We start from the raw sequence: 16397 nt of genomic DNA, 5'->3' as shown, positions 1-16397 counted from the left end.
CCTACTTTCTTATCCTATTTGCTTGCAATTTTATAGGCCTCAGAAGCTAAAGGGGAAAAGAAACTCCCAGAGAACCCTAATTCACAGTGTAACATATATTTTCTACTGTCTCATCCCTGAAATTGGACAGCTGGGCATTTATCAAGGCAGTAAAATATTGATACTACAGAGAGCACTGGGGAGTCCATATGGAAACAAACAACAACAACAAAAAGAAATGCGTGGATTTGGCATGTTTCCCAGTCAATGCTGAAGATCTGGTTTTCCGAAGTGAAAAGCGTGTCCCAAGTCAATACACGTTTTTCTCCATCAGATGGTGCTCGAGGACAGCTTGATTGGGCTTCTCGTTCTCTAGCAGACATGCTTTCTTAGTTACAACATTAAGGAAAGGTTTCTTAACGCAAGCTGAAGCTAGATGGGCACTTGAGGAAGAGGCAAAGGTGCTACTTTGCAGAAGAGGAGAAGAAGAAAAAAAAAAAAAAGAGAGAGACAAACCTCAGACCCAAACCAGAGTCTGAGTTGCATGAGGGGCTACCTGGGACATAGCTTGTGTCACCTGCAGCTGTCTTTGCTACTGAAAAGACCACGCAGGGAAGCAGTTCCCAAGGTGATGAGGTCTGTCCTAGCAGCACCAGAAAAGAGCCTGAAAGGGGTGGGAGGAGCAGGAGAGGGAAAGGGAGGCAGCACTTGCAAGGAGCCAGAGTCCCAGGAGATGTGATTCCGCATTGCAGTGTAACCATGCTGGAGGTTTCCCTTGATGCTCCTCTTCTGAGGTTCTCGAAGTGCTTTGAAAAGGTAGCAAATTGCTGGTGTGTCTTGAAGCACCAAGAGCATATTTCATAAGAACAACCTCTACCTTTGTGTTTTTACAATGGGGAACCCAGTTCAAGTACCAATGATCTAAGCAGGTGCTGCACTAATGGACAACACAAGGAAAGCTGTCAGGTTCCTAAAACCTACATCCATTATTTAATATTGTGCCAATAAAACCAACAACCATTTTTTTAAAAAACATGACATCTTTCTCCAATTACTTGGTCATTACCAGCACATGAAGGAGAAAGCTCCACAGAGAATAAACTAAATGTCCATGTGCAACATTTTACATTTATTTATTTGGTCAGATTTCAGATGGACCTGCTATAAAACACCTGGTCTAAACAGTCCCATCTGCAGAGAGGTTTCGGAACTGAAATCCAAACTTAAGGCTTCTTTCTTATTTAATTGTGATATCAGTAATGCAGTGATAGAGTACCTGCTGGCAGTTTTACAGTTGAAATATATTTTCCTGTAGAAATACATTCAAATTTGTTTTTAAAGCTTACTGACTTTGTTAGAACCCGGTTTTATTTCCAGACAAGATATGATTGTTAAAGGGTAGACAAATATTGCCTTCCACAAAAATTATTTTTTGAAAATAGCCATGAACACCTGACTGAGATTTCTAGGGTTCACCTAGTCATCTCTCTGCAGCTTAAAATTTACATTTGACAAACAGCAGAAATTATATAGCCTGAACAGAGAAAAAAGATTAAAAGATGTGACAATAAAAGAGTTCAGGCAGGTTTGACATTTAAAATACATGCATTAAATGAATATTTTGGAAAAGCTGTTAAGTGAAGGAAAGTCATTATCCCTATTTATAAAACTCATTTACCAGCCCGCCCACAAACCTTTGAAAGAAATTTACCCTGTGATTTTAAAAGGAAATTTGATTTTTAATAGTTCTTTCAAAATGAGCTTAAATTTAAAAAAAAAAAAAAAGTAAATCTTATTGCCCACAGATTTAGAAATGTGCTAACGAAAAAAAAAAAAAAGTTATGATTTCACAGTGTACATTCTTAACTGAAAGTTATGAATCTTGTAACAAGAAGAATGAAAATGATTTTTGCATTGTGCTGAAATGTGTATCTGTGCTGAAGAAAGCTCAAAACTTAAGATAAAGTGGGACAGAAAGTGCAAATTCCTGAGAGCTATTAAGTATCATTTATTTTAATGCACCCTCCCTTCTCATATGCACTCAGATGACAGCCGTTTATGCTAGGGTGAAGAAAGTCTGCATTTCTTATGGGTTTTAGTAAGGTGCACAGTGACTGCAACTGATTCCAGAGCTCTGTGGTGCTACTTTTACTGTACAAACAAATCAGAAGGAACATTTGTGTTCCTTGGAGTGCATAGCCCAAAGAAAAGATGATCCTCCCCCCTTATAAATGAAGAAACAAAAAGTAAAATAAGTTGACCAGGTTCACAAGCATGAGTGAAGGAGCTTTCTTGAACCTCGGTGGTCCCAAAACTCAAACAGGGCACTGCTGGCTTCATCTATGTGCAGTGCTCTACAACTATTCTACTGCTGTGTTTGCACTGCCATGGAAAAGCTAAGGTGCAAAAAGCAATTTGGAACAGTAACATTTTTTATCTACTTGAAGTCTCTTTTTAGGGCTTCTGGTGTCCTTTTAAGTGCTCTAGTCTTGTTGACATTAGTCAGAATCAAGGTTCAGATTTCAGTGAGAATTCAGATTTCCCTTGGTGATTCGCAGTACCATTCAAAGGCTACATATTGCCAACATTTAAAAAGTAAAAATTCAAGCTATTCAGGTCTTGTCTCTGTTGCAGCTTCCCTCTATAAACTGTGCAATTCTGCTCCAACAGTTTACTCCTTCTCTTCTTCCTCTGTTTGCAGATCACAGCTCTTGCAACAAACTGGGCTCCAGGAATATACTTATTCTTCTTATGAAGTCTATATGATAGGTGCATTGTGCAATTTTCAGTGTTACTCATATTAAAGCTCTGGTTAAAACAAGTGTTATTTGATCATAAATAAAACCTGAAATGATATAGGTTTTTGTAAAGAACCCCTTCATCACTGGACTTTCATGATTTTCTATGGATATCTGGGTATTGTACTTGCATGACTCGGTTCCACAGGAGATGATGTGATAAGGCACGTTTCCATCCTATCTTAATAGTGGATATAATGTAATTAAAGCATTGCCATAAGTTATTTATAAAATAGATATTTTTTAATGTCCTCAGTTTTGCAATTTCTCCAGTATTCTTTTCACTTAGTTAATGGCATTGGCTTTGTCCAAATGGAAATGCTTAGATCCACATTAAGGTTTGTTTTCTCTTTAATGGATCCCACTGTCTGATCAGATAGTTTAGAATCCTAACTTGATATGCCCACTGCTTATTACCAATAGTTCAGTTTCGGCTGTATTCAATACGGCTGGTTCTCAGGCTTATTTCTCTGTCTTTCCCCTTGTGACGCTTGCCTAACCAATCGTGGTGGTGGTATAGGTCTTGCCGACCCATGGTCTGCAGTCAAATCTTCCCTGCTCAAAGTGCCAAATCTTGGTCTCGTCAGCAGTGGCTGCCTGAACCCAATGGATGGCTGAGGCAGACTCCCTGGCTCCTGCTGCTCTCCTCGTCCGTTCTGGCTCCCATCAACTTCATTCTTCCACTCCATCCTCAACTCAGACGGTGGCCGCTGCTGCCTCAGTCTCTGTTCTCTCAAGATTTTCCCTGCTCTGGGTCTTAAATTGAGCACCGTGGTCGTGGCATCCATTTCAGAGTCACTGCTGTCACCCACTGTTGATTGAAAACAAAATTAAAATTTGACATAGAAACGAGATACTCTCACCCTCACACCCCATAAGAGGCATTTCCAGGGCACCGCACTTATAGGCACTCTACAAACTTGACTTTGGAAAAGTAGCATCAATGTTCCACCAAGCAAAGGATCTCCCAAGGGCAATGACCAGCTGGGAGGAAACATCCCATCCTTATTACACCTAAATGTAAGATATCAAAGAAAAAATACAGGGCAAATCTCACAGCTTGCAAGTGCCACAAACTCCTTCATCTCCTCACAGCAAGGTAGAAAATGGCCAAGCTGGAAAGCTGGTGTAACCATTCAGGGAACACTCTTAAATGATAACTATCAGGTAAGCTCAGCTGGAAACATTTTGGGTGTGTGCATGTGCAATATATTTTCCCCTGCAGACTATTTTTTAATTAACGAACATCTTCATCAAAACTTGCACACTTCAGTCACTTGGTAATCATTTTAACAATCGTTTATGAATGACTCAGATTTGTTCTTAGGCTCACGTCAGATATAGTGTTTTAAATGAATCAAAGCAAAGATTTGCATATTGTGCAACTGTCATAAGAGCAACTTCCATTAGTAACCTACATGTTATTTCTTTAAATAGGTGAGGGAGAGGTCAACAGAATATACCACTATATAATTGTCCATTCACCCAGATAATTTTATATCAAGGAAGGTCTTCATCATACTGTGTTTTTAGGCTTTTCTTCTCCTAAATATGTCATATGATATATATTTTTGACAATTGAATAATCTGGAGGCATTTTTCCTCTTTAATATCTAATTCTAGGTGACAGTAGGTGACCTCTGTAGACATAACTATAGAATAAAATGCATCCTACATTCAGGAGAGCAAAGATGTAATTAACAGCAGACAAAGACATGGTCTATTGTTAAATTAATTTGGAAGAGTGGGAGTCTAATTGGGCTGGGATGTTGTTAGGACATTTTAGTGAATGTGCAGAGATTTAAACTTCTCAACGAAAGATCTAGACGGTTGCTTGGCATGAAAGGGAACGTTCCTGAGAATGATAAAGGCATTGTAATGAAATTAGTAGCAAATAAAAGTAACGTATAGAGTTGGCAAAGTTTTCACATCAAATTGTTGCCTTCCTCCAGATTTTTTTTCATTTTTTAATTTTTTTTTTAGAAACCAAGAACACCAAAATGAAACACTTGTGAGTTTAGGCATAAAAATAAATAAATAAACATTTAATTCGTAAACCACAGACTTTTGAGATGTTCTTCATGAGATTTATAAATCAGACATCATGTCCTCATTTTCCTTGCTGGTTTGGTTCTCAAGGCACTGTCATCTGCTCTGACCCCAGTAAGAAAAGAAACCACACAGGGTCGCAGCCCAAGAGGGAGATCTGGGTATTATCGAATAAAGATGTGGAGAATACGCAATGAACAGACTTTCTGGTGCAAGCGTCTCACATGAGGAGATGTGCTGTGAGGACCATGCTGCTACAGCATTTGAACTGAGAAAGCCCCACAAGATTGTTTATTGGGGCATTTCTCCGCACTAAAATACCTGCTTTAGAACCCATCATTTTTAATGCTCCAAGACCCCTGCTAAATATCCAGCACCTACAAATATTCTGTGAAGGCATTAACTCTAGAATGAGAGCACTGTAGATGAAGTAGTTAAAATTTATTTCAGTATTAACATACTGACTTCTTTACATCGTCCCTGGAAAAGCTTTCCTTTTATGTAGGCAAGATGAGTGCAGCACATTAAGAGAGCAGAAAATTTTCCATTACCTCTGGAAGATGTTTTATTTCTTACACGTACTTTCTCTGGGAGTTTAGTGTTTTTAGGAAGTGAAAGAAATCTTTTTGTATTTGCAGCAGCAGCCTGTCCAAAGAAATAAGTGAAATGTTAAGTTACAGCAAAAGGAAGTACCTCCATACTGTATGTTAAGATAAACAACCGAGGCTTGAACAGACTTAGGTAGCTAAAGGGCTAGAGAGTAGTTTGGGATTAGCTAATACGTGATCTTTTACTACACACTCAATTAACACTTCTGGTTGAGGTCTGTGGTAAGGTAAGGACTGGGTATTCTCAAGCAGCTTAATCAAAGCAGGGCCTAGTGCTATGCCCTCTGAGATCAGAGTTAATAAATATATGCTCTCTGACCTCAACCTTTCCTGTATACATTTTCCAGAGGAAGGCAAAGCGTCATTTTATGCAATTCCAGTCTGGAACCTTATTAGTCAGCTACAAAAATTAGCTTGAGACTGAAGCTTGGGCACAAGAAGTAATCTGTATTCTGATCCTGCAAACACCTTATACATATAAATGACTTTTATAGTTGACTAGTCACACTAGTTGACGAGGAAGTTAGGCACCAGTGTGACCATTTACCAGTGCAGGGCATAAAAGCCTTGTTTTCCCAAGACTAAGCTCTAAAGTCCCTGGGTGCAGAGCACACCTCTGGCGTGCTCTGGCGAACACTTCCTGGAACATACGAGGTACTTTCCAAGACAGGGTGATTTTTAAAAAGTCAGAGATTTCTCAAGGGTACCCGTTCTCTCATTTGTATATGAAGATCTGTTTAAAACCTTTATGATCTACCAGCTCTCCTCTGCCTGCACCACCATCACTGCATACGCAAAGGGAGTGTGTAAGGCAAATCTACTTTCCGTGAGACATTTTTCATCTTTCGATATTTTTGTGCTTCTCAGGACCACTTCTGTAGTCTGGCCACGTGCACCAGGCACGAACCTACAGATAACACTTCCTTGTGTAGTGTATTTATTCAAGGATAATTATTTTTAAAATAACAGTCTGTGCATTTTAAAAAGTTGTCCGACACCATCTTTCTCTCTGCCCCCAAAAATGACTCAGTCCTGCTAAGTGTCTTCAGTATCCCTTCTAAAAGATCAACATATGTTACTGTGGTTGAGAACAACACAAAGATCATTCAGAAACAGACTTATCGCCACTCGTGCCACAGGTCACCCAGGTAATGATCACAAATGGGATGCAGTACTTATTGTAGACATCATTATCAGCAGCCTCAGTAGCTGAAGGACATATACATGTATGAAGTCGCTAAGTGTTCTTGTAACATGAAAATACATGTTTATAGGGTGGTTAATTTCCCTCAAAGCTAAAATGGGAGTATCAGGTTCTCTATTGTTGCTCTGTTAGGAAGGTCTGAAGTTTACAACGATGGCATAAAAAGATTGCTTCAGAATCAAATGTCAACACAACATGCCATTTCTTGCAGATAGAGGGTTTTTTCCTATCCTGTGTCAAAACCTGAAGTCCTGACCACTTTTGAAGAATCCTAAGGAAATGATGACAGTTTTCAAATTGAGTGCTCAACCTGTCAAACTTGACCAAAAGTTCTCCTCTTTCCCATATTTTGGAGCATACTGTAAGTAGTTTGACTGTCTCAAAGTCATTTTCTACCCTGACCATCCACTCTTCATCAAAATACTGACAGAATTCTGGCCATGACACACAAGTACACTGTGTATGGAACCTGCTCAGCTCCTCTGAGATAAAATCATAGCAGCACATCCCACGCTTAAATTCCACAGTATTGAAGGTTTTCTGAAGGGGTCAATGCAAACTAAGGGCCCCAAGTGTACAACTGAGGGTGTAAGTGTGACATTATATGTGCTGTTGTCTTTCAGATTTGGGATTTATTTCTTCTGTATTTCAGATTTTGTTCTGCATGGCATTCAGCTACTGAGAGCTGTTTTCTATAAATCAACTAAAATGCAAGTACCGGTCTTTCTCTTGACAGGCTGTTAGTTTTCCTTAGGCTCTCTCTAAGGCTGTGCCGGCGACGGATCAGAATTTCTTTGGCCTGCTTCTCATTTGCATCTGCAGCCAGGCTATGTCGGTTATATGACATTGTCTGAAACAGAAAAGCAGTGATTACATTCTGAAAAGAACAATGTCAAACGTTGAGCTGTATGAACAATACAAAATAGGATTTTTGCTTTAATATTTTAATAACCACCATAAATACTTGCAAACAAAATCATATTAAAGATGATTAAGAACAAGAACAATAATTATGCTGGCATTTTTTTTAGTCAGAGGCTTCGTGAGCAGCTGCTTGTTTTTTAAGCCTGCTGATATTTGTAATGAAACAGAAATTGCAGAAAGCTGACTTAACACAGTGTTTACCCCCATGTTGTACTAGCTCAGTCAATGTCAATGGAGGATGCACATTTGAAAGTGATAAGATGAGTCACCTAGAGGGAAGTCATTTTTACCTCCAGCAAGTTGAAGCAAGCTCCAGTTTTGAATGTTTTCCAAGGGCGCAGACATTCAAACTACTTAGCCACAGGAGGGTAAATGTGAAATGTCCTTTTGCTTTTATTTCACTGTTTTTCCAGCTCATCACCTCTGCTCTTAATACAAACAACTTCACAACTGGAGGCAAATGGGAAATCTAATCCCATATCATGAAGTGACCAAAATACTTATAGAAGTGGGGCAAGGTTGGACTGAATTTGCACCTATTATCCTTTCTAAGTAATGGAAGTATATTGCAGGTAATATGAGAAAAACATTAAGTTTTATCAATAGTATAAGATCAAGTAAGCAATTTGCATGAAGGATCACAAATATGTTGCTCTACATATGACAGCAGATTTGTAGACAAGAGAAGTAAATAACAGGATTAATTATTATGCTGCAGTAAAGCAGATGCTGTGCTGGCCCAAAGATGTCATAGAACCATAGAATATCCCAAGCTGGAAGGGACCCACAAGGAGTCCAGGTCCTGGCTCCACACAGCACAACCTGAATCAGACCCTATGTCTGAGAGCAGTGTCCAAACACTGCCTGAACTCCAGCAGGCTTGGTGCTGTGACCATTGCCCTGGGGAGCCTCCTTTATGGCACAACAAAGCTTCAGCAGCAAACCCGGCTCAAAGGTGAACCCAAGACCCAGAGGTCCAAATTCACCACACTACAGTCCTCTAATACTTCATTAGCACCTGAGCTAACAGTACTGTAAATGGAGTGAACAAAAGGAAGACTGAAAAAGCAGAAAGCTAATAAGTATATTCAAAAAGTAGTGGGTATTTAAGTATGAAAAGCTTTATTCTTACTCGATGTCGTATTTGGTAGAGATTCTTTGTTAGAATTTCCCGCATGTTTTCCATTTCAGCAGGAGACAATGGCTTTATTTTTCCTTCATGATATTCACTGTGGCAGAATAAAAATAATGAATTGAATAAATAAATAAATAAATCAAAAAAAAAAAACCAAAACACAGGAAAATACATGAAAGAGAGAGAGAGGGAAAGAATATTTATTTTTATGATTGGAAATTACATTTGAACTGTTTTCTTTGCTAGAGTTGGAAACAGCATTTTAAAACAACTGAAGAAGAGGTAAAAATGTACCAGGTAAGAATGAAACCTTGATCTCATTTGAGTCAGGTGCTAAGGCTCAAAACCCACTCTCCAAAACTTGGTATTGCTTTCACTAAATTGTAAGTTTGACTAAGACACTTTTTAAAATGTCCCTCAGGCTTCCCTTGTAGTTCCTTGTAGCAGATGTGCAGGCACTGGTTTAAATCCAGCTCAGTACTAGGCAGCAAATCAATGTTCCCTGTGAGCTGCATGCAGCTGCCCTTGTAAAACTACTCCGGAAGATTGAGGCTTACTGAGTGCTTTTTATGTGAGCTGCAAGTGAAACGCTCCGGTTTCACGTCTGCTTACTGTTCATGTGACATTAGGACACAAAGCACCCTAAGTTAAAATGATTATCTTGCCTATGGACTGTGAAATACATTACATGACCCCACCACAATGCTCAGCCACACTGGCCTAGCTGGCTTACCTGAGAGACACCGACGATGGGACTTTGCTGATCATTCCACTCTCTGCCATCTCGATGGCATGCTTTATTTCCAGCTTCTTGTACAAAGAAACAATGCTGGATTTGGGCTGGTTCTCCCGGATGAGAAGTCTTCGCAGGTATTTATTGTCAAACTGTTTAAACCTGTATGAGAGGCAAACCAATCCAACCACTTAATTTCAACTATGCATAGCTGAGGAAAGCTGCTATACTGTAGCTAAAGTGATTGTGAAGTAGTTTATTCCCTTGGAATATGTGTATATTAAGAACTTAGGGCTGGATAACACTTAATCAAGGGTCAAGTTCATCTTTGTTTCAGATAGTCTTAACCTACGTTTTGGTTCATCTGTTAAAGCACATGGTCCCTGGCAGCAACATTTAACTTTTAGGTACTATGTGTTATTGGACATTATTGTTTCTAATTCTTCGTTTTCACTGAGACAAAGGGAACATTAAATATTTACTGTAATAACAACTAAAAGGTCTACATTTGCACCCACTGCTTTTTCCTTTGAAATTTTAGCTTGCTCTTGTAAAACTTCAGAAGTCCTCCTCTTCTCTGAAGCAACCACAACTCTCTTGGATGCTTAGTGAAAAAACATTGATTAGAGCCAGGGTAACTTTGTTTGTCAGAAAATATTCTGCCCTCCAGTCATTCTGAAATTATTCTTGAATTTCAGTCAGAAGTGTTTCTGAAGGTCAGAAAGAGGTGGGACTCTCCTTTGCTCCATAATCTGTTGGTTAAAGATCTCACACAGATTGGAGGAGAACCAGGCTAAGTAAAAAAGAATTGTACCCATGTTATCCATCTGTCAGGAACACATCCTCTGTCATGCCCTCTAATCATTTGGAGAGGGATCTTCTCAGCCTCTCCTGCTGATGCTCTTTCCTCTGTACAAAACACTTAAATTCTTATTGGAGCAGTGACTGGAAGGTGAGTGAGCAATGCCCATGCTTTGGGGTTGAAGGATTTGGGTGAAAAAGAATGTACTTCTGCAAAAATGGGGTTAGATCCAAACAAATGATGATGATGATGATTCAGCAGCTAAACTGAACACATGAATAATTCAGGTATAGCCAGTGTTAATCTTCTTAACTGACACTAAGTCCTAAATAATACCATCAGGAACTGTGGAACTGCCTGCCATTAAGATCTCTCATGCACCTCATGCCAGCCAGTGCCTTGATCTTCCTAGAGGAAGTCCCAGAGCTTTTGTTTGTTTCTCATCAACTAGGGAACTAACCCCGCACTTAACACCACAGAGGCATACAATTTGCAGCAGCATCCTGAGCAGGAAAGCCAGCTTGGGATGAAAAGCTCAGCAGACATACAGGAAATGCTCTGAAACTGTCAGAAATAGGGAGATTACACTCATCCTCAGAAGGTAGAATACTTTACCCTGGGATCAGAGGGCTATACTTTTTCCCAGCTGGAGATTTTGTCCTGTTTGCTTGTGGTTTAGTTAAAAAGACATTGTTTTTCTGCCTTCTCTTTGTAACCCACACGTTCTAAAAACAACCACCCGCTTTCAAGAATAAAATGCCGAAAATGAAATCTGATGCCCAACAGCCTCTATTTGTTGCTGCGGAGCCAGTTTAGTTTCCCATGTATAACAAAGAGTTTTAAATGCCATTCTTACTTATCTCTCCAAAAGTTGTGACCCCAGTGTCCACACACATCTTCAATTCCCGTCTTCACATGATCAAAGAACTAAAGGGGAAATGTTGGATCATTACACAAACTTACAGACATAATTTGGTTTGCCCTTAGATATTATGCTTCAACTTCAAAACAGAAAAGCCTGGTCAGAATTCAGGACAATGCTTGAATTTAACAAAGTGCAACTAAATAATGTTAACTAAATTCAGTCTAAACAAACAAGTGCAGGCTTGGCTTATGGATATTGAAAGGAGTCTGTCCTTGCCTCCATTCAAACGCCATGGAGGGCAGCATGATCTCAGAGCTGGATTCTGTTCTTCTCCCCGGGAGCTCCATCAGCTCACAGCCCCAGAAGGATTAAAGTCAGCTGCCAACCTCCACGTCAATCTTGCTGATCTCCTATCTAAATCTGGAGGTAATTTGTTTTTCCTATATTTTCATTTCTTTTATGTTCCGTAACCAGTTGGGGCTATGCCTGTGCCTTCTTCAGGGACTTCCCCAGGCTTGACAGTGAGCCAGGTATGACTTTGTGGAGGAGACAGCCTGAAAGGGCAGGAGATCCCCATACCAGCACTTGCCCTTCTGGATGCACAGGATAGAGCAGCAAGAGCCAGCATCAGGTCCTGAGCTCCTATTTCAGAGGACTATGGTCCAACATCACCTCAAAACATCCTGAGCCCCCAGTATTAGAACCATGCTCTTCCTTACTCTATTACCAATTACAAAAGGATGAGCCAGTCCATCTAAGATTTCACTGGATCCCCAGAGGTGGCTCACAAACAGTTGTGCTCTTGATTCAAGTACCATAGCAGGGGGTCTCTAAAATTCAGAAGGAAATCCTGATAGTTTTGTGCAAAAAGTAAGTTCTAGAAGTATTAGATGTCTAGATTTTGTTCTTTACTGAATGTCACCCTTATTATTGCTCAATTTGGAATTTAAAACCACCTACCGCAGGTATGCTGTAAGTAGAAATACATTCAAGAACATGCACAGCTAATGAGCCACAATAATTAGACATACACATACCAAATACAAATCCACTGAGAGGTTGGTGATGTGAGAGTTAGGGAAGTTTAAATGTGTCTTTAGAAGGAGTTAACATATGTTTAATTAGACTAACTCAAATACAATGTAATGTAATTAAATTGCCAAAGGTTTCTAATGTAGTCAAGTTCTAAAATAACACATGTCCTAAGAGAAACAAATCACAAGAAGATAACTCACTTCAACAAGTAACAAAACAAGGTGAAGATTCCGAAATAATGATACATAACTATGATAATTTTGATAATGATAAAAATTTAAATATAAGCTTTACAGTTGTTGTGCTTAGAACAGCCATAGAAAAGAAATCTTAAAGAGTGCATTTATCTCTGTAGTACTGTATGTTAAATCTCTCATTTTGAAAGTCATTAAGAATTTTATCTATATGAAGGTTTCATCTGTAACACGAAAGGTGCAACATACCCTGTTATAAATTTCTTCACTGACAGCAGGTTGCTTTTTATTTGACCTTTTGACATCAAGAAACTCCACCAGTGGTCGAATTGTTATTCCCTGTGAAGGAAAAAGAAAATATTTCTGTGTTTTTCCATAAGCATAAAAGACAAACAAAAGCTTTTGGTCTTTTGCATCTCTGTCAGAGCAGTGAAAATGGCTGTGGATAATTTTTTTAACTCCAAAAATTTTCTTACTTCAGGTACTCAAATATGTCTCAACAGCAGCGCTAAAATTGTTATTGAATGGCTTTAGACCAGACCCATGACACCAAGATTTTTGTTAAATATGTATCCATGTTATACTACTCTCAAAGAAAGAACAAATGCTTTGGCTACCACTAAATGATATTTTGAACCATTATTTGTGGAAGAATTTACATCATGGTTTATTTGTATAGGCACACTGACACAGGAGAGAGAAATGAATCTAATGGTGTTGAGATCAGCCCCTACTATCCCAGACAACCATGTCATGTATTTCTATTCATAAATGAATCAAGCTTTATCTCAAAAGTAGTTAGGTTTCTTTGCCCCATTGCTCATACTGGAACACTCCTCCTGAACCTCATTGTTCTGATAATTAGAAAGCTGCTTCTTAATTACATCATGGTCACTTTGTACCACTTTGTTCTTGTGCCAACATTGTCTTTTTGGCTTGAACAGTGTTCCTCCTTCTCTGGTGTTCACTCCCTGATATAAACAGTAATTACATTCCCTCTTCTCCTTCATTTTGCTGAGGCCAAGACATTCTGGTCTCCTTTCACACAACAGGCTTACCAGTCCCATGATCAGTCTAGAACATTACTTTGTTTTCTCCTGGAAATACCTGTCTCAGTATGTCTTGAGATCACATTTGGCTTTCTTCTGTCCGTATTGCATTGGTGGCTTAAACTCCACACCATTATCATTATCATTAGTATACCTGTGTCTTTTTCCCTAGATCTTTTTTTTCAGAATGAAAGGTCCCCATTTCATAAGAGAAATCCCTAGTAAGAAAGTCATTGCAAAAACACATTTGCACTTACTACTGTTAAATTTCGTTATATTTCTATCATATTGGTCCATATCTGCTCTCCTTTTCCTAGCTGCTTCCCCATTAAGTTGTTACCTTCTGAAGTCTGTCCTCAAAAACCATCAGCACCAAAAAGCTCCTCTGTCAATAACAAGAATATTAAACAAAACCATCCCCAGGAACCATCCTTTGAGGAGTTCTCATCAGCCTCATCAGTTCTCATCAGTTCTCATCAGCCTCATCTGTCCAGGATGGTCAAACCCGGGAGCAGGTATCTAAAGAGGCTGGGGGATCTCCATCCATGCAGATATGCAGAACCCAACTGGCCATCACCCTGAGCAACCTGATTGAGCTATTGCATGTGGCCCTATTGTGGGCATGCGGCTGGACTAGAGTCCCTCAGAGGCCCTATGCGTCTATTCCCTATTTAGGAGAAATTTCCAGCTCCTTCCTCATTCACTTTACAATCATTCAAAGACCAGTCTAAACCTCAGTTTAATTAACAGTTAAGCTAACAATCTCCTGTGTAGCAGCTCGCTCCCTTCCCCCCCCTCCAACCTCATAGGGTTTTAAATGCTTAATGCTACTTACATGTTCGCATAAGTACTTAATATCTGGCATACTTTTGCTACCTGTCTGCTGACTGCGTAGCATTTTTTTTTTGTAAGTATGACCATGGAGCAATACAGAAGTATGTTCCTTCAAGTATGTTCCTTCCAGTAATTTAAGACACCTGTTTTTCTACCCACTTCTTATTTACAACATTTTTTAGAAAGAAAAGTCCAGAAGAGGAAAGGGGTTACCTGAATGAAAACAGTAAAGAATATCACCACGATAACGGCAGTGATGAACAACTTCTTCCTGGGGAACACAGTAGAAGGAAGCAGAAACACAAGTGAAAAACAAATAGCTCCTCGGAGGCCTCCATAGGCAATAATAAATTGGTCCTTAAAAGTGAGAGGAATTGTCCGGAACACATTAATGATCTGAGTCAGAACAAAAACACCTGAAGAAAAAACAAAATGGAAAAACAAAAACAAAAACAAAAACAAAAGAGAGAGAGAGAGAGAGAGAGAGAAAGGAGAAATTAAAATTGCATGGAAATCCCCCACAATACTAATATTTGTTTTGAAACACCTTTATGTGCTTCTTTTTTATTTATTATGGAAGAAACGAAATGTTATATAGCAGCTTGAAAACACCACAGAAGAAAAAAAATAAATTTCCAAGAAGCAGTCTTAAACATATCCATCTCAGCTCAGCTGGATTTAGGACCTGAAGCACCTAACTGAGAGCCATGAGACAGCCACTATGCATTTCCAAAGCAGAAACAATTTTTGTGTCAGTATAGCCTGAAACACCTAAATTACATTTTTAAATGGGATTTAAAGTGCTTTTGAACACACTGTGTTGTCAAATCTGTGCTTTGAATTCTGCAAAATCTTAGTCTCTTAATTTTACTTGCATAGACAGAAAGGATGGAGGACTGGGGATGGAACAAGAAGATATCAGTAAATGGGGGTGTACCAAAGGCACAGGCTCCAGACATGGGGCAGGCTGGAGTGAAGGCATAAAGGCAAGTGAAGGGAGCAAGCCTATGGCCCCGAGCTGAGGGGCAGTCAGGCTGGTTTTCAGTATAAGGTATTAATTGTGGGGTTACATGTGGTGGAGGAAAAATAGTACATATCTGTGCAGTGAAGGGAGACTTGGGAGCTAGAAACAGGAGTGAGGAGGCAGTCCAGAACATGAGCTGCTTGTATGCGCAGATGGGCCAAAGTATTACACAGCAAACAGAGATTGAAGACCTATGAACCTGACTACTACAAGGTAAAAGAAAAAGAGCTAATATTGCAAACACAGCAGGGTCAAGCACTTTCCTCACATCATATGCCTGAACAACACTACAAATATATCATTTCTTGTTTTGGTGCTATTAATGTCAATGATGGGGAAAAACACAAGCTTAGTAAGAATTAAAACAAAAACAAAATCTTTTTATTGTTGCAGAACTGATCATCCTTTTAAGTAAAAATGGTTTATTTGTAAATAAATGTGTAATTAGATATATGTACTCTGATTACTATGCCTACTGCTTCTGCCTTCAGATAGGCAAGATCAAGACCAAACTGATGTTTAGGTTCTGTTCTGGGAAAAGGTGGAAGCTGACCCTGAGATCTATAAAACATTATAAATAAGAAGACAATTCCACAAGCTGATAGGACTCTGCCTAAATTTTGGCATTTTCTGCTAGCGGAAAAGTGGTAGGAGTTTTCTCTTGTAAAGAACGCAACGTGCAGTCTGAGACTTGCTTACCCAGTGCCCTCCAGATTAAACAGAAAAGGAGGGTGAAGCTAACGAAGGCCCAGTTCCACTCATGGTTCTTCCCGACTGTGGACACTCCCATGAAAATGAAGATTAACGTCTCACTGACACTGCTCAACATCTTCATAAAATACTTTATCGTCGTATAGGATTTCTGGGAAACGTTTTCCTCCACATATTTATTCATGGTCATGGCACAAGATGTAATCCTGGAAGGCAAACATAATGCTGTATCATTGGCATGATTTCTTTGACCCTCTCTCATTTCTACAGAATACTATCACTTTCCCATAGTCTTCTCTAAAGTGCAAAGCACAACTTATTCCACCACCACCAAATATAAAAGTTATGGACTTAGCGAACCTCCAGCTTGGGGCATGGGTTTTTTTTTTTCCTCACAGTGGGAAGTTTTCTGAGAAGACATCAGTATATGGAGAGTTTTGTCACATATTAAAT

General features: G+C 39.3%; 1 protein-coding gene across 1 annotated transcript in view; it reads right to left on the bottom strand.

The window, feature by feature from the left end:
* Positions 1-314: 314 nt before the first annotated feature.
* SLC9A2 (solute carrier family 9 member A2) overlaps positions 315-16397 on the bottom strand; it is a 35399-nt gene continuing 19316 nt past the window's right edge. Inside the window, exons 4-12 of the mRNA XM_027445609.3 lie at positions 15933-16150; positions 14423-14625; positions 12576-12665; positions 11089-11159; positions 9431-9592; positions 8695-8791; positions 7357-7488; positions 5378-5471; positions 315-3588 (exon numbers count right to left, since the gene is read on the bottom strand). Of these exons, the coding sequence (XP_027301410.2) occupies positions 3218-3588; positions 5378-5471; positions 7357-7488; positions 8695-8791; positions 9431-9592; positions 11089-11159; positions 12576-12665; positions 14423-14625; positions 15933-16150 (1438 nt within the window). The 3' untranslated portion in view covers positions 315-3217. The remainder of the gene's footprint in view (positions 3589-5377; positions 5472-7356; positions 7489-8694; positions 8792-9430; positions 9593-11088; positions 11160-12575; positions 12666-14422; positions 14626-15932; positions 16151-16397) is intronic.

Source organism: Anas platyrhynchos, chromosome 1, assembly GCF_047663525.1.
Source record: "Anas platyrhynchos isolate ZD024472 breed Pekin duck chromosome 1, IASCAAS_PekinDuck_T2T, whole genome shotgun sequence".
Taxonomy (NCBI): domain Eukaryota; kingdom Metazoa; phylum Chordata; class Aves; order Anseriformes; family Anatidae; genus Anas; species Anas platyrhynchos.
The sequence above is the reverse complement of the archived record's forward strand: the minus strand, read 5'-3'. Positions and strand labels throughout refer to the sequence as shown.